This window comes from Electrophorus electricus, chromosome 14, assembly GCF_013358815.1.
Source record: "Electrophorus electricus isolate fEleEle1 chromosome 14, fEleEle1.pri, whole genome shotgun sequence".
NCBI lineage: Eukaryota > Metazoa > Chordata > Actinopteri > Gymnotiformes > Gymnotidae > Electrophorus > Electrophorus electricus.
Genome location: NC_049548.1, coordinates 7,459,140 through 7,481,699, shown reverse-complemented (window position 1 = coordinate 7,481,699; position 22,560 = coordinate 7,459,140). Strand labels below are relative to the sequence as shown.

At 42.9% G+C, this 22,560-nt stretch overlaps 1 protein-coding gene across 4 annotated transcripts; it reads right to left on the bottom strand.

The window, feature by feature from the left end:
- Positions 1-908: 908 nt before the first annotated feature.
- Positions 909-21,124, bottom strand: waca (WW domain containing adaptor with coiled-coil a). 4 transcript variants are annotated; one of them, XM_035533386.1, is made up of 14 exons: positions 20,883-21,124; positions 20,664-20,697; positions 19,676-19,865; positions 14,845-14,933; positions 10,387-10,502; positions 9,283-9,410; positions 6,958-7,215; positions 5,911-6,033; positions 5,101-5,249; positions 4,786-4,907; positions 3,830-4,073; positions 2,716-2,852; positions 2,329-2,447; positions 909-1,061 (listed from the first exon to the last, which is right to left on the bottom strand). In XM_035533386.1, exons 1-13 carry the CDS (start codon positions 20,921-20,923, stop codon positions 2,378-2,380), a joined length of 1,701 nt encoding a protein of 566 aa, XP_035389279.1. In that variant the 5' UTR covers positions 20,924-21,124; the 3' UTR covers positions 909-1,061; positions 2,329-2,377. The 4 variants fall into 4 exon arrangements, with proteins under 4 accessions (XP_035389279.1, XP_035389278.1, XP_035389281.1 ...); XM_035533385.1 differs by having other exon boundaries at positions 909-2,447; XM_035533388.1 differs by having other exon boundaries at positions 909-2,447; positions 2,716-2,843.
- Between the last annotated feature and the right edge of the window lie 1,436 nt (positions 21,125-22,560).

The window sequence follows — 22,560 nt, the reverse complement described above, 5'->3', positions numbered from 1 at the left end:
GCTACCTACGACCACGTTACCCAGGCCAATAAAGATGAACGGCCCGAGTTTTGCGCAAATTATGGATTTTTGTGGGTACACACACATATAGAAAATATGCAGAATCCTACATAGTACATTGATCATTCCGTATTATCTATATGATAAAATGAAGGTTGGCAACTGGTTGTCCATTTATACTGCGAACATCAGCGATATCTCCTAGTACATTTTATTTACTGCAGCAATTCAGAAACGTAACACTCGGATTTGTCGATACCAATACACACGCCTACATATAGATAAGGGAACTGGCGCACCCTGCTGCTGCGTTTTTGCACCAGAACCAGCGTTTAGTGAAACTGATACTGTAGCCGATGTCATGCATCTACCAGACACTTTGCCAAAATAAAAATATATATCACCTTGCATTTATCCATAGAAAAACTGAATTAAATAGGATGTATTCATATGTCAATTTGCAAACCAAATCACTATTTGTATACTTTTCTTTTTGGCTCTTGACTTTTACTTGAGATTATTGCGCGAGCATGTTACTGCAGGTATGTTCTTACTGTTAAACTCAGTCCAGGAACACGTCCTGAAATTCGTAAATCATTAAAACAAATAGGGATTACCCAGAACCGTCATTCTTGCAAAGTTAGGAAGAAAAAGGAGATACCAGCACCTGCCGTGGAAGCTTCAAACATTCATAAACCCAAACCCACCAATATACTTTGTCTCAAAACTATACGGCACAGAGGCATTGTAAGTTACTTGGTTGGAAAACCAATACAAGAGTCGCAATGAAAAGTGAACCCGCGAACAAACCGTCATTATGTTCCCTTATACATCAGATACACAGACCCTAATAATAAACCTACCATAATCTCACTCAAGAAAAATTAGAGAAAGAAAGAAAAAAGAAATCAGTTTTACTTTAGCATGTTTATTACAATACATACATTTCACATTTGCCCTTCTGACCCCAGGTGACCCTGCCCTGATTCTGACGTAGCGGGGTTGGTTATGTCCAGTCCTCATCCGTGAGTTTTCTCCTATTCAGTAGCACTGGCTCCACTCTGTCCAATCAGGGTGCAAAGGAAAATGTGTGGCAATAATTTATGAATACGACATATGATATACTAGTAAATCACTGCAACTTTTAATAAAACTTTTTTTTTAAACTCCATTATTACTTAGCAACTGTACAAAGGAATGAGCTCTTGGATTTAAATGCAAGTTGCAAAACTCACTTTTTTTTAAAAATACAGTTTAAACAAAAATAAGAGTAAGGAAAAGAAATACGAAAAATAAACTCATTGGAAAGTCTGGTAAACAACTATAATAAAAAAAAAAAAAAGGTCTTGGTGACAACTGGACGACTCCACCATTCTTAACTGAAGTCAAACTGGGTGGCAGGTGGGCTGGGCTTTGAAGCCTTCTCCCCGTCAGTCTCCCTCTCGCTCACTGAGCTAGGACTTGCCCCCCCCCAGTTCCTCGCCTACACATTCTCCTCCACACAGGCGGGCACTGATGTTGACAGAGGGCACAGCTGGGCCATCGGGGCAGTTTAGACACCACTGAACCATTGGGCACAGACATGATCTAAACCCTTTGAAATTGCATGGGGTGGGTAGTGGTACCATTACAGTGCAACCAGTGAAAGGAACAGATAGGGGGGGAAAAAGTTCAGTTAACCATTTAGCATCATTACCATTACGCACAGAGAGAATGGGAAAGTAAAACTGGTTTTAGAACGTGGAGGAGTGCATGGTCAGAAGACAAAGGGCGTGCGTGTGCGCGCGCGCACGCATGTCCGCGTGGCTGTGCGTCCTCATCCCCACTAGTGGCCCCCACTGGATCATCCACCATTTTTCCATGCAGATCTTGTACATGCTCAAGGCAATGGCTCATGGAGAATTATTCTGAAGTGCGCTTTTGGATTCTGTTTTTCAAAATGAGGTTTTGCTGCAGTCAGATTTTCGCACATGGAGGAATGGAGACACTGGGGACCCTCAGTCCATATCGGTGCTGATTAGTTCTCAACATTTGGATGTCAAAAGCTTTTCTGATAGGCATGGCTTCCTCTACAAAACATATTTACAACATGGAAATAACATCTACAAGAAATCTACATTATACAGGATGCCTGGCAAGAGCAAGTCCCAAAAGCACTCCACCCGGGCTGGCCCGTGGCCTTCTCTGACCACTCCCACCGTCCCCGACCCTCAATCCACAGCCCACTGCAGCTCAAGGGTTAAGACTGGGCCCAGAACAGAGCACAACAGAACTGTTATTCTCCAGGGTTCCGTGTGCACAAAATGGGTTCCCCACTCATTCCCCTACCTCTTATCTCCTTCCGTTCAAAACACCACACCAAAGAAACCCAGAGTTCTCAAACCATGAAGGAGTTCTGATTCTTCAACTTTTCAAGTTCTTTAATTTGTTGTCGCAAAAAAAGTATCCTGTGAGAGAAGGGGAAGATGGGAATAAGATGGTATTAAGCACAAATACTCAACTTTACCTGATGCTCTACACTGACAACCATAAGAGCATGAAATCCTTAGTTTTCTACGAGGAAAGCCATGGGCCCAAAACACTAACAAACAATACAAAACAAATATCAGGACAACTAAGCGTGGGAGTTCTACTCCAACTCAACTGTCTATTATGAGTTCAAACAGTAAAGCAAGCTGCAAGTGATTCTTGGCAGAAGCTGGAGGCAGTGGCTACCTCTGTTCGCGCAGTGTGGCTTGGATCTCGCACACCCGCACCAGTGAGCGCAGGTTCTTCAGCTCCGTGCAGTTCTCAGACATGTAGAGGCTGCCCATGGTGTGGGCCTCCTCCCGTAACCGCGAGGCCTGGACCGCCCGGAAAAACAAACACGCACAAATGCATCACCCCATTCCATCTTGAACGCACCAAGCACAATACCTGGGTCTTATCCTGCCATTATCTTTAAAAGTTGCTGTAATCAGCTGTATAGATCTTGCCCACTTCCACCAAAGCTACCCCCTGCGTCCAACCGCACTCCCTCTAAACAAACATTTCTACCAAGACATGTGTGTTCTGCAGTTACTCTTTTCTATATGCTGCATGCACATACAAAATAAGTGACAGGCAGGGAGAGCTGCTTCCTTGACAGCTCCTCACTACAGCTGGACTGTGCTGACATTTTTAGCACCGTTTTAGTGAGGACCATCATGGTGACAGACAGAAAAGCAATCTAGTGAAAGTGTTCTTAAAACAAATCACCTCCAGGAGTTTTTGGACATTTACCACTTTCGTTTTACTGGGCTTCTCAAGTGTCTCATCAGCCAGACAGGTACAAACATTTAATCTAGCTCAACTTAAGTGCTCCCTTCAACACCATGTTACAATCAACATGTCTACTAGCATTTATATCTGATTTTCTAGTAATCCTTCCTTGCAACACTAATAATGAACACTAAAATTAAATTAAATCATTCATGTTCACAGAAGCCATACTGACAGCAGCTGCGCTAACCGTTAACAGTAAGAGCTTTAGCCAAATGAAGGTTCCTACTTTCAAGATTTGAAAGGTTTTTGCATTCTACATTTTGGATAACGCTCAAGCTGATTTTAGTTAACACCAACATTAATAACGGATTTATAGCACCAAAAGCTGACCCCCGTACACATGCATTTTCTGATTAAGAACCGTCAAGCATCCAGTGCATGCTCACACACAGCAAGCTACAGCATGAACGTACACTACCTGTGAATGTATTCCACTGCACTCCACTGTTACTGTACCCATAACGCTCCACATTCAGCCAGAGCAGACAGGCAGTGTGAGGTGTGGCAACAGTGTGTAGAGCAGTACCTGTTTCTCCACGTGTTCCGCGGGCCAGCCCTGCACGTGTTTAATCAGGCTCTCGTTAAAGTGCGCAGCCAGGGAGGGGGTGAAGGAGGAGGTGGGTCTGCTCGCACCAGCGCCGGCCGCCACGGGGCCCGTAGGCACCGGCCCGCCCGCTACGTTGCCACCCTGCGCCGCACTACCGCCGTTATTACTGCCACTGTTGCTGGCGCTCACGTGGTTGGGACTGGGCGAGGGGCTTCGCTGACTGCTGCAGGGAATACACAGCAGAGAAGGGTTAGTCCTCCAATGGCTGCTGCTCTAGTTTACTTGACCCACGCCCTACACTAAATGAAGAAATAAAATGCTTTCTACTAGACTCTTAGACTATAGCAATAAGCACATGTCAAGATTCCAGTGAGTAACTAATCTTGAACTGCATTACAATGAAGCACATAAGGTTTCCAGATCAACAGGGCATTTCATCAGCTATGCAAGTACAGACACACACACAATCCAAATTAAGTTACATAAAATAAAATTAAAAAAATAAAAATAAAAACGCATTTCACAATAACTATTAAGGAGACAAAACAATTAAATAGCATGGCTATATATTTGCAGGTGTTGCTCCAATGCTGACCAGAAGATGGCAGTCAAACACCACAATCTGATCAGATTTCACTATCCAGTGCAATATCTACCCATTTCTAGAGGTGCTTTTGCATGCACATCTAGGCAAGAGGCATAGCAGCATCTAACCCATCTGGCTTCTACAAACATTTATACAAATCAGGCAACATGTCTTCCACAATTACACCACATTTTGCCAAAAACCTCATGCCAAAATACACACAAACAGATCAAGACCAGATTACCCCCCAAAAACCCAAACCCAAACCAAAACAGATACACAAACAGTGAGGAGCCACCCTCTCCTGCTTTGGGACAGCCAACACACATGCACACCCACACACACACACCTCTGTCTCTGCAGTGTCCGTGGAGAGGTGCTGCTGTCATGCTGTTTGTCTGAGGGGAGGGGTTGCTGCGATGAAGGCGGAGGAAGAGAACTGGACTTAACCCCAAGAGCGTTTACCTGGTGCTGAGAGAGACAAAAAGAAAGAAAAAAAGAAAGAGAGATGAGGTGTGAACATGCTACATACCAAACATCTGGTACACCACAGTAAGTGTTTCCAAAGTGAAAGCACAGCATAGCAGCTTCCCATGACTTTTCACTGTGATGTGAAGCTGTGAGAGTATTGGGGGGGGGGAGGGGGGCACACCCCTGTGGCTACCTTAGACTGGGAGGAGACGGGCGTGGTGCTGAGGGGGGGTTTGAGGGGTGCTGTGTTCGTTTGGGGTGTGCTGATCCTGGGAGAGACATACGACCGTGGGGAAGAAGCGTCTGACGTCAGAGACATCGGAGACTGACTGGACTGCTGGGCTGCTCCAAGCAAAGGAAAAACACAACAGATAGAGGGGAGGGAGGCAGACAGAGAGGGAGACATTGACTCAGTACATTGATCAAGCATGATGCCCCATCAAAAGCTGCAGCAGTACAAAATGATAAAAAGGACCGCCAAACAAATGTTTCGAGTTTAAAAGGTTCTCAGAACGGCCAACCTCACACGGACCGCGTCCAGGTCCACCCAAGTTACCACTTTGTGTGGAAAAAACAAACAACTCCCCCCCCCCCCCCCCCACACACACACATCTTCTACATGCATCTACTGATGGCAAAGACAAAACGGAACTGAAAGCCAAACTATGAGTTCAAACCAAACCAGGAAAAGAAGAAGGACAACAGACTCAAAGCCCCTCAGGCAGCCTGTGAGGCTAGGGAGAGGAGAATCCTATCGTCTCCTACTCACTCTACAGGCACCGTCTTCAAACGTCTACATCGCCTTAGCAAGTCTGCCCCACTGCCAGTCTGGAGAACACAACTAGCTCTGCCACCGGCCCAATCACCGGGAACGTCTGCCCAGCAGCAGAAACGTTCTGACAGAGGGAGCGTAGGAGCGAGATGGCCTTAGCCTGCCCAGAGCACGGCGCTGAGCATTGGACTCGGTGAGCGCGTGCGCACGGATGGAGGTGGAGGCTCTTACCTTGGCTAGAGACCTGAGCAGCCTGGGACAGCAGGGTTGTGATGTTGAAGGCAGACGGACCAGCGGTCAGGATCTTGTGGAGCATCGACTGCAGCGATGCCTGCGTTACTGCCGCTGTGAGAACTACACGCACGCACACAGAGGGCAAAGGGAAAAGAATAGAATAGGAGCAAGCAGTCAGCAACATACTTACGAAGTGCATTGCATTTAGACAAAATACTCGGAGTAATCAATCAATCAATCATTCATGCCTTGCAAATATAACCATCTCCAGCTGAAATACCTAGTCATGCGTCTGCGTACCCTCCCAGTGCACAACAGACAGATGTGAGCATGAATGGCCTTCATGCAGCCTGGTCCAATGGTGAAATCCAACATTTCACTTTGGGAATTTTACAATTTTTGGGTGGGAAGACACACAAAACACTAACGAGCATGTAGTCATGGGAGATCTGGCACTTTTAAAGGACAAATTTTGAAGCCAAACTGTTCAAACTGGATGACATCAGCCCTTTAGAAGGTACACCAAATCATAATCACAAGAAAAAATAAAACGATGGGAAGGTACACCTCAACCTAATTCTGAAGCAATCCCGCTTGCTCCAGCCTCAGCTGAGCAGGCAAACAGACCTGCAAGCCTTGTACTTGTCAAAAGTGTTTATGGATCAGCGATCGGGGGGTCCTTTTAGGGCAGCAATGAAACCGCACAGCTTCTGGTCTAAAATTAAACCTGGGTAGCATTCAAGGAGACTAAAGGCAGGGGACATCAGCAAACAACTGCTGAAACAACACGCGCGCAGTTAGCAAACAGCCAGTTCAGCAAGAAGCACCCACATATGTGCCTCTCCTCCGAGCCACAAGCAGAGCCCGTTTCTAGAGCAACAATAGCTGGTTCAGAGCCAACAGCCCAAGGGAACGCAGTCCCTCATTTATCGAACATTTAAAACCGTTTAAATCAATGATCAACTATTCCAGTGACAGCCTTTCATTAAGGCATGCATTCATTCATCTCTGCTACTTAAATTTCGCTCATGTTGTGGCAGTTACCTTCATTGATCTTCGCCATGTCCACGCTGGCATTGTTCAACTGCAGCGCCGTCTGCAGAGCTGGGAGGAGCTGGCGTAGGAGGGAGGGGTCTTGAAGGATGGTGGGCGTAGCTGGTGACTGCATTACCGGAGAAACTGGAATTGTAGAACTAGAGGCAGAGCTAGCAGGATTGACGGCACTTAGGCCAGACACAGCAGCGGATGAGGAAGAGGAGGAAGGGGTGAGAGAGGAAGGCTTTTCTGTGGCAACCACCGACTCTGTTTAGGATAAAGAAAAGAATTGAGCATTAAAAGAGAGGCTCAGAACAGTAGCTACATGTGCAACACTTTCTCTCTACTTCCCTCACAACGACACCCCCCAGCCCGCCTTTAATTCTGGATTTAGACTTTTCCCCGCGGGGCTTTTCAAACTGTTCCAGGAGGTGAGATATGTGAAGGCTCTCTCATATGTGCAGACGCTTTAAAAAGGTCTACCTAAACACAGGGAAAGTTTCCATGTGTCTCCAAAATGCAAGGCAATGTCAACGTCTCAATTTTCCCCTATTCAATGATACGTACAGCGGACGCTACGACTACCCGTGTCCACAAATCTAACCGCACAGTTGGACAAAATGGTTCCAAGCAAGGTATAAAATAGGTTATTAAAATCAGATTGTTCAAAGGAGCAAAAAAACACCCATCGAGCCAGAAATCCAGGAAAAATCTGCTTGAAAATCTGCTGATGACTGTAGCCATCATGCGTGTTCATTTATTGGGTTTTTAATTTAAATGTTCAGAATGAGTGATATCACTGTAAAGCTACTGTAGCTCACCTGAGCAAGCAACGTCAAGATCATGGGTTCAATTCTCAGGGCACACACAGTCATACCGATAAAGGTGAGAAACACGAGTTGCTCTGAATAAGAGCACCTGACATTTACCAGCCATAAAGGTAAATTGAATGCAACTATATCAGCAAGATTGGATTCACAGTAATGAAAGTAAATGTAATGAAGGGAGCCTAGCCAAAGCCGTTTTCCAACTCCCCTCATCTGCGCCGCTTCTCATCGTTTCCAGGAAAGCAGCAGGTCAGTTCAGAGAGTGCAGTCAGTGGGACGGTGACTGCTGCGTGCCAAGAGCAAGCGGAGTGACGGAGGAGCAGAGCTCACACAGCTAGGGAGAAGTCATCCCGCACACGGGGCAGTACACACTATGCTCCGTCCCCAACTCCTCAGGAGAAAAAGCAGAACGAACGACAGCACTGCTGCAGTGTTTTCAGCGTGAAGAGAAGTAGAAAAGATCTGAACCTTCCACTGTGGTAGAACTGATAAAGATTTCATTTGTTTTTGTCAGGGTTTTTTTTTGGCCAAAATAAAATGCTCATTTAAAAATTTAAATCCAGAGTCAAGAATGTAATGAATGCTTGGTGTTTTGTTTATCACTTATACGCCGCAATAGTAGCAACAGTTCTCCTAGTTCTATTTGTGTATTCAGTGCATGATTTAAAAATAATTCTAAAATAATCAAATCAATGAGACCAAAAAGGTTTACATCCCTAGTGGAGAGGGTGTTGATATTGTTATTAGCACGCAGCTGTGTAACAAGTGAACAGAGAGAACTCAGGCCTGCTACAGCAAAATGACCACACGTGAGCTGCTCACATACCACCATAGCTGGCTTTCCTCTCGCACGCTCTGCTTGGAAATCACCTTAGAGCAGATTATCAGAGGTGGCCAGGCTGATGGCCCCAGAGAGACTGAAACAGGTAAATGGACATTTACTTTGATTTTTCAACCCAAATACAACAGGATAAACTATCCAGCAATAAGATTTGGGTCAAAGATGCCCTGGCACAATGAAAAATGCCATGATGTGCCTGTAAATGATCAGTGTTGTTACCCCACACCAGCCCCCAATCAAATCAATCCATCATCGCCAGAACTGCATACAGCAGAACCGCGTAAGCACTCCAGGTGTCCATCTCTCTGTGCCTTCTAGAGTGCACACAAGCTGAGCTGCCAAAAAGCACATCTCTGCTGCCATTCCGTAGATCACTGTCTTCGAGGACTAAAGTTGGGTTTGTTTTGTTCTAACTACAATATTGTGAGGAACCTAAATTTGGGTTTTTGAGAAATTCAAAAGGTTTCTCTCAGATCTACAAAAGGTGTACATGCAACACCAAAACACAAGATGGTGCTCACAATACATTCACTTAAGTACTTATACTGCAACCTCTGCACTCAACAAACCCCACCCCACCCCCCCTCCCAACACTACAAAATGTGTGTAGCCAACACATTGCCATTAACAAAAGAGTTCTGGTGAAGGTCATAGGCTGCCACTCACTGGTGCTGGAGAAGCTGGCGGGGGCCGGCTGCATGGCCTCGCGCCTGTAGTCCCTGTCTTTAGGGAAGCTGTTGACCACTGCTGCCGTCCCTGTTGCCACTTTAGTCGCCTCCTTCTGTCTCTGTTCTCTGCAACACAAGAGCAAGTGGGTGAGCGAGTGAGTGGGGGAGAAAAAACAAAACCAAAACAACACAACAAACGGTCCTGCCGGGTGGGGGGGGGACTACATTCATATCTAGGCCTATATAACACAGACATCAGTGGGTAACATCCTGTCTGGTTAAAAGCTGCACATTCTGACATTATGTGTCTTGATTTACATCCTCACACAAGCTCACTTATTTTTATATTGCATTTAATAAGTGGATATATCCGAATTAGGCTACAGACTTAGACAACCATCTGAATAAAGCCCAATCAAAACCCCAGCATCGCCAAAAGCAGCTTCACTAATGTCTCTGTAGCAAACCAACTGTGAGTAGTGCCTGGGAATTCAGTCCAGACCAGACAATGCAAAAGAGCCAGTATTAAACTCAGCAAGGACAGTCAGGTATAGTCCTCCCGCAATTAAATCAATTATTTGAAAAAGACAGAACACAAGAATCTGTTGACAACTCAAATGATTCACAACACACCAACGGTGCTCAGAGCAGCCACTCTAACTTCTGTTAACAGAGCCCCTTAAAGCCTTGGTATTCTGTCAACTTTTAGACTCTTGCGCATATGGGACAGGTGTTTGGAGAAATCGACAGCTAGTCATGTTTTATGGAAACAAATCCAGAAAATCCAAACTGATGATTTTCCTGCTCGAACACGATTCCAGATGTCATCTGATTCTCAGGCACAGCAGTTGTGCAGAGTCTGAGCAGAGTAATCTCTAAACACTCCCAGGACTTTAGTGAGCCACTCCTACTCAAGACCTTCTTAAATGTGATGGTCTCCAAAGCTGAAAAAAAATCTTTAAAAACTTGCAGACTAAATGTTACCAGGGCCACCAAAAGCCCACCTTGCTCTAACTTCACACAACATTCAGGGAACTTAAGATTTTCCAGCTGATCTCCCTCACCCAGAATGCCAGAACACTAGACGCTTGTGTGCGTTTACCTCTCCAGCCACTCTTTGGGTTTCTCCCACTGTGACACCTCTGTTCTGCAGTTGTAGTAGTATTTCTTCCCTGAAGAGCTGATGTGTTCTGACCAGTCATCCGCAGGATCATATGGCTGGAGAATACATGGGAAATAAAAAGTAGAACACTTGGAAATTCACACACACACACACACACACACACACCCACCCACCCCCAAAGAATGATGGAAAATGGGAACATGGACTACATAGCCGCAACTAGTTTCTTTTTTGCATGAATACTAAAAAGCATAAACTTTTGGCTAAAACCATTTAAATTAACATTCACATAGAGCAAACATTCATGTAGAGTAAACACTGATGAAAGACATCAATAAGTAAACAAGATTTCATATGCAAAGCACTGGCACAAGCATTCATGTGTGCGTGGACACCACAGGCTAAGACCAGAATACCCAACAGAAGGCCATTTCTATTACTTCATGAATTTCTATGAAAATGCAATGGTAAACTCTAAAGTCTTCAAATGTTTCAGCTAATCACCTGCATAAGAGTGCGTCACGAATTGTGATCATGAACTTGTTTCTCACCATTTAATACAATGCATTTAGTGAATGGCAAGACTAAAGGGTCAAAACTAAACCAGACACTAGACCAACGAGTCCATTTATAGAAGCAATACACAGACTTAAAAAGGCATTCATGAGATTAATTACATTCATTTTAAGAATCAATGCAGAACTGAACAAATAAATTATGATTAACCAGAAAATTCAACAAGTTTATCCACACTCATAGGTCAGATACGTTCACAGAGCAGCCAAGTAACAAACTTTGCAACATCAACTTTCTAAATGATACTGCAAGAGGAATAGAATCAGAAAATGACTCGACCTGAGTCTACATCTTTTCCATTTGGGCTGTATTAATAAATGTGAGGCTTACAACCCTATGAATTCTGAACTGGGTTGTTTAGTTTGGTGGTCATTTTCAGAAAACGGTAATTGTACTGAAATATATTGCTTTAGAGCAGATGCATCAATAGATAAATTGCCCCCCCCCCCCCCAACAAACAAATAAGCACTGAAAAAATTGTAGCTCAAGGGGCAATGCCATTTTTGGCACAGAGAGAGAGATTTTAAAACTAAACACTGCATAGCAGGAAAGCAGAATACCACGAAGAGCAGACAAGGAATAATGAGATCACGGGGGGCGGGGGGTTGTGGAGAGCGCGATGAAGTCGGTCGTCTCCTGATGCAAGCGCGTGTAATGTTAGCTGAAGCGGCCATAGGCGCATCAGCCCGGCAGGCTGCTGCTCTCTCGCTCTAATCTAATCGAGCCCCTCCTCCTCCTCCGACACGCAGGCCGCCTGACGGCTGCACGCCATCGATACGTATACACACACACATCATTGATACAAAAAAGTAACAACTCATTAACCTCCTTTCAATTTCTGCGTCACTTCTTCCCTTCGCTCCAAACAAGGCAAAACATGTTCAATTTAACCTGACCTTATATGGGCCACTTGATAAAGTGCCTTTGTGGGTATGTTAAGGTCATTTAGTTAGCTAGCAGTCTGACCAATAACCACCTTCCTCTCACTAGCCTCTCCTCTGTGCATGGCTCACCCAATAATAATGCAGCCATGAACATGCACTAGGTTTGCTAAATGAGGCAATTTTGTGCTAGTAATATCAGTTATGTCAACTGAGCCGCATCAAGTGTTGATCTAATAAAAGCGCTTTTCAGCCTCTCCTAACCTAACGGTTAGGGCTTTAGTATTCTGCTTAACATTGAGACAAACTTTCAGAGCTAAACGAATCACGTAGACAGCTACACTACCACACTGAGCCGGTGTTAGCGCAGCTACGATAACACACGGGAGGCGCCACAGGCTAACTTGTGCAGCGCTACGTATGGACGGCACAATAGCAAGAAGTTCCGGGTGAAGCAGGGAAGGCATTTGCGCCGTCAGCCGTGCTCCAGCAGCCTCACCCTGCCTCGCCTCATAGTGGCATGATGCCAAACACTGACAAGACAGAAATGACACATCTAAACCTAGTTGGCCACCCCATTCAGGGTTTGTTTGTTTTATTGGTACCAAATCCTGCAAGTTTGGTAGCGAGCAGAATGTCTACTAAAAGTCTTCAGATGGAAAATTTAAGTGAAAATGTTCTAGACTTTTACAGTTCAACCAGATAATTGACCAAAGCAGTGCAAAGATGCCAATTTCCCTGCAGAGGTAGACAATTGTTCAAATACACGCAGCAGGAGCGGATGTGAATTCAACAGGGGCTGAGAGAGTTCTGCATTTCTAATGTTCATAAAAAACACCAGAGTACTTAAGACTGAGCATACAGGTGACTGTTTCTTGTACAGTCCCTCGTGCACAGCCAGGCTGGGATCGGGGCACAGTCCCTCGTGCACAGCCAGGCTGGGATCGGGGCACAGTCCCTCGTGCACAGCCAGGCTGGGATCGGGGCACACTCATGCTGCTCGTTCATTCCAACTTTGTGCTCAAATTTTTAGCACACTCAAGGACGAGTTCAACTACACAACCGCGAGTTCTATCCAGACTAAAGAACTTGTCACTCTGGAGGTGCTGACATAAAAATCCATTTATAAAATGCTACTTTCTCAGGAGCACTCTCATTAAAACCATGCATATATTTTTTTCATTAGGTGTCTTACTACTGTACTTTGCAGAGGTCTTGCTCCATAAATGACACATTCACACATCTTAGTTCACAGCACTAGTTGAAGGCAATCCTGCATCCATCTGCTTCATTTCCTTCAGACCTTCCACAGAGCACCATCTATTGAAAAGCTCAACAAAAACAAAAGTGCATCATTAACTGGAATAAAAAACAAGAAGGGGGGGAAAAAAGCTGCCTGCTGGATTATGTGATGTTGGGCAGACATGAAGGGTTGGGATCACTACGAATGAGCTGCTTCATTTACTCCAAGTAAACTCCAGTGCTCTTTTACTGAGCGATAACATGCAAACACACCATTTAGAAGCTTGAGAAAAGCAGCCAAAAATAACAGTCTTCAAATTACAGCACTAGGTGACCCTGTTAGCTCTGCAGATAACCTCTAGCGCTCAGATTCCATGCTTTAACAACCTCAGAAAGTAAAAGTAGTGTGTGATCCCCAGCATTCAGACTCCCTCTGACTCTCCGAGCAGAGCTTAAATATGGTAACTGGGTCTAGGCTACAGCTTACAAAATAAAATGCATGCAATTTCAGAGACCTCAAAATCAATGCCAATACAATACACCTTTAAACTTTCTTTACAGGTAAGTATTTTCAGCTATCTTTAACTGCAACTGCCACCAACCCACAGGTTGCAGTAGGCCTTAGCGGCCCAGGATAGAACACAACAGCTCCACCATTCAAATAAATACCAGGTAATCACAGACTGATACATTTTACACATACATCCATCATTTGCACTGAACACATATTCAGTGAATATTTAGAGTATTTAGGTGTGGTGTCTTGCTGATGGGGCAGATCTCTATCGCCATCACAAGGTCACAAAACCATTCTGCCATCATCTGTGCATTGACAACAGTTCCACATCTCATTTAAAAACACTACAAGAAGTGAAGCAAGTCATTAATATCTTAGCGTTGTATCGTTCTACCCCAAGGTTACCATCTTTCATTTTTTTGCAGATCACGTGCCTGGCATGATCTCTCAAAAGAGCAGAGATTGTCAGCAGCAAAGGGACAGATGGTCTGAACACAGGAGGGGTTGCCACAGAACCAGACAGGGACTCGCTTCCCAAAAGCTTCCCAGCACAAAGACATACGCAAGATGGTGGCATGACTCTCACTTTGATAACCTTTAGCAGTGTGACATTTTTGGGAACCCAGACCAACACCCCTTTAGACAGGGCAGATTTTGGTATATACTTATTTGTTAAAAAGCACACACATTTCAGTTTTTGCATATCACATGATCCACTGCATCACTGGTCCATAAAGACTTAGGATAGATATGTGCTTTTAACAAAATAAAAACAATGTGCCATAATCTCATTTTCTCAGCCTCACTTAATGTCCAGACTGTACAAATTAAATGTTGATAGCCCAACAGCTCATGTGCATGTATGCAGTTTTACAGTGCAACACACTTATGTATTAATACATAATTTGGAAGCTATAATTTTGTCCCAGCCTTTCGCAGACTTGGACATTATAGACAGTATAGACCTTTAACTCAGAGAAAGCAGATTACTCCCAAACCCTCTCCATCTTTGATGGCTTTAGTCCATGAGGCAACAGAGTAACGTGGCTATGGGAAAGTTCCAAAAACGTGGCAGCCCAGACTGTGTGTGCTCAATCAGCAGTGCTACTGTGAGGCACCTCAGTCACTTCTACCAGTGGTCACTCACCTATCACAGCCATGTAAACATTAGGATGACCGCAGGAACATGGAAAGGGTGCACGGATACGTGGGGTCACTTACTGTGTCTGATTTGTTGGGGTTCGAGTGCGAGTTGGAGCTGTGCAGGGAACTGTGGTTGTGTGAGTTCTCTTGAGGGGAAATAATGGTCCCTGAAAAAGATAGAAGATAAAAATCTAAATGCCACAAACTGGAAATTACAAGTCACCTGAACTCACCTCTATCAAAAATTGTATGACTACTTTAAACAAATTGGATAGCCTTTACTAAACCCCCCACCGCACCAAAAAATTAAAAATAAACCCATCAATCTTCACAACATTCAGCACATTCACAAACAGAATTCTTGACAGCTTACATACAATGCATTTAGAAAAAAAAAGGAATTTGGCAAATTTGGCAAAAACTATTATTCATTCCATATTCATCTTAATCTGAACTGAGCTGTTTCTTTTCCAAATCACTTCCATATAATTGACATGTTCATTTTTTTAATATTAACAATCTGCCCTAATGTGTTGCTTTGTACATATGCAAAAAGGGCCAAAAACACCTCCCCAGACAACTACACACTGCCTCTGGAGCACCACACCATACCCATGAAGCTATGCAGGGGTGGAGCTAAGCAGGAGTCCTAAAGACAACTTGGAATTTAACAAATGAAACAATAATGCAAATGAAAATATTCTTGAAATTTAGATTTCTTTCAAATACCAAAGGAATTCTAACAGAGGAGCTTTCAGGACAGAACCCCTAATACTATATTAAACAAACACATGCAGTACTACACACAACCCTTTCCTTTGGACATCAAGGAAAGGATATGAGAGTGAAAAGCCCTTTTTACAACTAATAAGTTAATAAAAAGGCAATATTGGTTCATACTACAAGGAGTCTTACTACCTGTCTATACTTGAAAGACTTCTAGTGCCAGCAGAGAGCACAGGTTACGATTACATTAGTGATCCACAAAGGCACTGTGGTCAGTGAGGAAGGCAGCGGAACACTGGATGCATGTCGTGAAAGTGCTTAGATTCAAAAGAAATCTGAAGTTTCATTATCCAATCCTTAAAAACACATACTACATTAGAACTGTACTTCCCACAAAGCAAACACTCCATTTTCTTCCAAGATTAGAATGTGCTAGAAAAGACCATAAAACCAAACCTGAGACTGCTTAATAATATCAGCAGTGTAATAACATGACTGACACATGGGAGGTGAAAGGCCATACCAGCACTGGTACCTACTAAAATGTGACCATTAACAATGCAACATATAAATATACCATGACAAACCATTACCCGTTTGTAACCTGCTGGGAATGGCGTACCTTTATGACCACATACCAGTATTTACAGAAAGGATATAAGCTTTATTTTACCAGTAAGAGGTGAACCTGACAACTATTAATTATTACTATCCATGAACTATAGCCTTCTGTGAATTTCCGTAGGATTGCATCACTAAAAGCGCAGTGAGAACACTTCTCTAGACAGTCAAGTACAGCACACTGTGCCAGTTCCCACTAGTGTGGTAATGAAGCGCAGGATGCCACTAGAAAGCATCTAGACAACAGGAGAGAGAACGCAGCATCTCACCCAAGACCCACCAGACAATGCAAGTTAAGATGTCTTACATATTACTCAATAGCTAGGCACTCCTTTGACCTTCCAGGAAGAATGAATGAACCAGCAGGAGATATAAAATTTCAGCATTAAATGACTTGCAAAAAATATATTATTTTTTTTTTTATTTAATGCATTGCATGCAATCAAGTCACCATGCTGCAGTTCTATAAGGCATGCCATGAGTAAGGTGATGTATTTATGCCAGTATATACCTGGTCAACTTCAACCAATAGCAAAGCTGCAAGTAGCACAGATGCACTAACCACCTTAGGCTTGTTCAAAATGCCAACCACACGGGCTGTAAAGGTATGCAGGGTAAGAGCACACCAACAGCTGGCCAGATTTTACTCTTCACGGAATCAAAGCGCAGAGAAAGATCAAACTGGGGCCACCATCAACTCCCCAAACACTCTGCCCAACATACTTTGAGCTGGTAACTTTCACTGCACACAAGGCAAAGCTTAATAAGTCACCACGAAACAAGAGAAATTCACTATGGACTACAGACAAAACATGTTACCGAAGCACCAGCAAAGGCAGAGAGAAAAGGTGATGACAAGATGCATTAGCCAGCAGCTGACACTTGTGGAACACACTGGGCTACATCCCAACTAAACACAAACAAGAACCAATTATCCATGTTTTCTGGTCAGCAGTGTGGCACGTAAGAATTAGACGCAACATGATGAAAACAGAGATGTTAGCCGGAGGACAACAGAAATCACAGGCAGAAGTCATTACACTTCTCTGTTCCCCCATTGAGGAGTGTCTAGGTATGGAACCAGAAAACCTTGTTTAGTTTGTTCTGAGTGCGTGCGCGCACACACACAAAAACAAAACAAAAAACAAACCGCAAAGGTCTTATAAAAAGAGAAACAAGACGCAGCATGTGTGCAACCACACGCTCGCAAGCTACTGCTCGTGTACATATACAGATATAACAAAGATGTTACAACAGGCAGGCAGTAAAGCACCCTACCTACTCTGATTCATGCAGCTGACTACATCTGTTACTGAGCACAGCGCCTGCAGGATCAGGAGACAGGGACCCAGACATCCAACTGGAGTGCACGAGCCAGCTTTCTCAGCAAGAGCTCATAATGGATACAGACACCAACACCCAACATACATAATCTGAGATGTAAAACCGCTGAGCCTTGAAATTGTTTTCCAATGGAAGCAGTAAAGAACTAACATGATCACTGTCAAAATACTATGAGGACAAATGAGGGGACACTTCTACACCATCATTGTCAGCATTGGGCGATTAAGGCACATGGCTAGACTCCTCTTAGACACCAACAAACGACAGTCTGGTTTCTGAAGCTGTGGATGGCTAAGATGTATGGGAATTTGCAGTTTAAAAAAAAAAAAAAAAAAAAAAAAAAAAAAAGTTAGTTCTGAACTAAAAAGATAAATCCATGTCATAACCCCCCAGCCTTGAACTTCAAAATGCTGCATCTTTGCAACCACTATTAATGTCAGAAGACGAGATGGTAGTTATAACCTGAACGTCTCCTCCAGCTTACAGCAACAGCTAATTAATTACAAAGAAAGCAAAAACACAAAATGATCATCTCTATCAAGAAGTTAGAATCCAACTCTATCTACACTACAGCTTTACATTGAAAAGTCCATCCACATGACAGGAGAGATGTGCCTGGACCCCATGGATCTCCTCCTCTACCTTTTGATAAACTTTGCAATTATGCAGTCTTCTTCATTAAATGGCAGGCAATGTATTAACCCCATGTGATTAAGTGCTGAATGTATCTTTATGTGCTCAGTAAAACCCATTCAGAGGTCCACATTTAACAAATGGCACTACTAAACAGCTGATGTGGGGGGGATGCAGATTTTTGGGGCCAATTTTTGGGGAGTTTCCCTAGCTGATCTTGTAAGAGGCCTATTAACTTCTCATAGTGCAACTAGGGGTGTTCATTATGAGAACGTAAACACTGACTACAAACCAAAGATTGTTGTTTGACACACAACACTCACATAACACTACCAATCACCACAAATATTAAATGAAGTGGGAACAACTCAAACCAAAAAGCAACAGAATCATTTGGGACAAGGTAAGCTGACACTGACGTTGATAAATCTATTGTTAACCTGCTCCTATCTGTAAATGGTGAAAAATATCTGTGGCACATAAACCATCATTTCAATAGCAGCCAAGTACTAAGGCTACTGGTAACAGGTACTGGGGTAAAACCAGCAAAATATGTCATTAGACATCAGTCTGCCCTGCAATGAAGATTTCTGCTCATCCAAGGTATACTGAGAAATGCAGGGAAAAAAAAATCAACACGATATGATTAACTGGTTGTCAGATTGGGTTTTTTAAGTTAAGCAGTTACTTCTTTAAGTGTGATAAAACCTCAAATGACAAGGTAAGATGTTGCTGATAAATATAAAATCAAAGTAATATTCAGAGTCTGGACACAAGGAAATCAAATGCAAGAGACATGTTTGTGTGCATGTGTACACACACCAGGCATGGGAAGGCCCAATGAACCTGGGGCACAGGCTCTGAATTCAGGGCAGTCCTGAACACCACATGCATGTTAAGACTCAGCCATGTTTTAAACAGGAACAACTCTGGATTACAATGACAAGCAAAACCAAAGACGTGGCACTGTGAAACTCATCCTAACCTTATCTAGGCTGCATGAGCTGTTGCTTATTCAAATGGTGATCACAAATGACATATTTGAATAAAAGACAAGAATATAGTCATAAAACTAAAATGTGTCCAGCAGTGATTTCTACTTTGTTCATATTAAATGTAATTAGTTAGCAGAAAATAATTGCACAGTGAGGCAGTAGCCTTTGTTTGAAATAACAGAAAATCCAGAACTATGAGCACTTGACTAAACGCCTTTGATGGAATTACAGGTACACATCTAAATATTGATGTCCCTAATTCAATTTTTTAGCTCCAGCAAGTTTTTCTGAGAAACAGCAAAGACAGATTTGGTGTTATCAGTTATTGATAATCTACTTAGATGGGCAAATTAAAGTATTAGACTGCAAATATTTGCTTCAATTTCTCACACGCAGTTCATTTTCAACATACCACAATGAGGAATTCTGCTCTCATTTTGGTTCACCAAAGTTATTTAAATGGCTGAAATGCCACATTCATGTTAAGAAAAACCATTATGCCTTAAGTGGTAGTTTTTGTGTCATGGTGATAAAAATATTACACACGTTCAGTAACCCGGTCATTTGAAATGTGCTTTGCATGTTCCTACCACCGTCTCGCTCTCTTCCCCGGTGTGGGTGGATAGCTTTTGGTCTAGCGTGACCAGTGCTGTCGATGTGTTTTTCGGGACTGTCAGACCGCCGGAGTATTTTACATGGTGGGGTGGCATCATTGTTGTCCCGCATCTTCTCATGTCGATGATCGCTACCTGGGTGACTCTTGGATGAGTATTTAAGAGTCTAAAAAAATAAACAAAACAATTCCTTGCTTTCAGCTGAGGCCTGAGTCTTTCTGCATAATGCAGTAGCAATTACTATTTGCTAGACAGAAAAAAACACTATTCAAAAGTTGCATCTCGTCAACAGGCTTGTATTAATAGCTAGGAGTTATTAAGAAAACGTTGAGTCGTGACTTCATTGGCACGTCATCGAAAAACTAAACATAGCTATCCATCACAATATAGACATACATGTTTTTGACATGTATGAGTAAGGTTTTTACTATTCATCTGATTAGTGAACTTGAGATAAGCACTCAGTTGATTGTCGATCAGACTGCCCATTTTGACACCCGTCACCAGCGTTGAACACTGGCTCGGCGGTTGTTTCTAAACACTCCGGCCGTGCGCACAAACCAGTCTGGGCTTTTAATTAAATCATGTTTAAAGACTCATTAGGGTTCATCAACGAATCATTTTGAACAATACATTCAATAAAACGAGGAGACATTCAGGCCTTATCTAGCCAGCTAGCCAACCTTAGCTAACTTCACAGCCGTTAGCAGGCTAACATTAGCTTATGAAACTCATTATACTGCAAAGCTAGCTAAAGGTAAATTCGACGGTCAGTCGGCTTGTGTCTTAACTAAAAGAGAATATATCATGCAGAGTATATGTGATGTATTTTTTCTGATCGAAATCATAGCCGATATGACACTTTTCAGGATGTTTTACGCAAAGAGGCCTACTATGCCTCAAAAGCCTGAACTAGAGTGCAGCTTTAATCTTATTTGTTTCAGCCTAGCTAGCTAAAAGCTACCTGGTAGGGCTGAGAGTCCCTTCGGTCGTTGCACCTACAAAAACATAAAAGAGGTTAGAAATGAGAAAAGTGAAACACAGTCACACGTAAACAAATTGCAACAGCTGAATAGGCTTCCTTAGCCAAGTTTCTACTTATTTTGGTTTCACTAAAAATGGCGGATTGTCAAAGCGGAGAAGGAAAAGGAGGAAAATCGTAGTGCAAAATATAGCTCTTTACCCATCGCCGAGTCTCGGTTGTTTCCTTGCATACATTACCATCAATGCCGTGTTAATGTGTGTGAAGTAGACGTGAAAGATGGGTGGCTTATTTGTTCTTGTTTTAGGCTATCGCAGACCCAATCTCATCTATTATTTCAACAGTTCTTGCTATTCGAGTCGCTCTTCGCCTCTGCTACTCGGAAGAGCGCCCTCGGTCCATCTCCCACTCTCACACGCCAAACTCTGCCCCTATCTACAGGAAAGCGAAGCTCAGCCTCCATCGCCCCGCCTACCCTCTCACTTACATCCGGGCTACTCATCGGCTGAGCCCGGCTCCAATCGACGCCCTTCAGCCAGTGTGCGGAAGACAGGGCGACTGCGCCTCTCTGTGGCAGTTTGGGCTGGGTAGGCTGAGTCCAGTTCTACTGCCCCCCAGAAATGTTCTTATGTAACTGCACTCTAAAGGTACACGGGTTTGTATTTTATTTATGTATTTGCTTATACATCTCATATACTTTAATTAGAATAATAATTAAAGAAAGGTATAATATATACGATTACCGGCTGATTATAAAAAAAGTAAATGCTAATTTATGCACATTTTATTTATGCAATATTTATTTTTATAAAGCTATATAAAATAGGCTACATTTTATTACTCATGTTGATGACCAAATGCCAAATAACTCTAAATGTTTTGGCCGGAACATTTCCCTCCAGCTTGGATAAAATAAATTTCAAATAGGTGTACAAGAGGAACAAATCCTTTTTAAAGGGGGTTTGAACCAAAGGGTTAACCGTTTACACTAACGATTAGCTCTACAATTGAATCAAATGTACTGAGGTCAATCACATTACAAACCAATATATTAGCAATTTTATGTTCAATCCATGCTGTTATGCCCTTAGAGACAGTGCTTATTATGCTAATGCTATGGGCACTAACTCTTATTCTGCTGTTGCTAATACTGGGGTGTCTCCCTCTAGTCACTTTGATGATGTATTTTTTTAAATAGACAACAACTATGACAGTACAGCTATCTCTAATAACTATTTTGACTCTTACTTAGATGACACATAATTCATCCACCAAGTTATCTTGTTCTGTATTGTCAGTATGCCTGTCCCGGGTATCAAATGACCCGCATATTAGTTGTAGTAATTCGTCTTACAATGTTATGTTGTGCATTTGCCTTCATGTCATTCTGTGTACTGTCCTCCAGTGTTGCACCAGGGTATATAAAATATATGAAGGAATAAAACAAATTGACTTGACCTCACTGAATGCAATTCATGATAATGTACATCAATAATGTAATACAAGTAAAACTGATACGGAATTAGAACTCTGAAAACAAAATCCCTCTTAGAGAAAGTCATGAGAGCACAAAGAGTCTACTGTTTCTCACTCACTTTTACTTTCTAATTACATCAGGTTTGTCAATAATTGAGCTACTGTAGTACTCATGACGATGTATTTTGATACTGAAGGTCATTCTGCCTTAAATAATGCCACATTTTTTGGTCCATGGCTGTTGAGAGTTGAGGTTGTGGGTCCATATTCTCCCAATTTCTGTAAACCAATTTTTCAAGATTTTTTTAATCTTGTAATCTCCTAATACTCATTCCCACAGAACATGCAAAATGTGGTTTAAATCCATAAACTTCCATCCTTCAGAAGTTTAAGACTTATTCTT

What these genes read in the sequence shown, in the direction of transcription:
- waca (XM_035533385.1), bottom strand. Translation starts at nt 20,923, where the DNA reads ATGGTAATGTATGCAAGGAAACAACCGAGACTCGGCGATGG. An exon ending in GGGACTCTCAGCCCTACCAG is followed by an intron (nt 19,866 to 20,663) that starts GTAGCTTTTAGC and finishes TTATTTTTTTAG; the next exon opens with ACTCTTAAATACTCATCCAA. An exon ending in CGGACACTGCAGAGACAGAG is followed by an intron (nt 4,074 to 4,785) that starts GTGTGTGTGTGT and finishes TATTCCCTGCAG; the next exon opens with CAGTCAGCGAAGCCCCTCGC.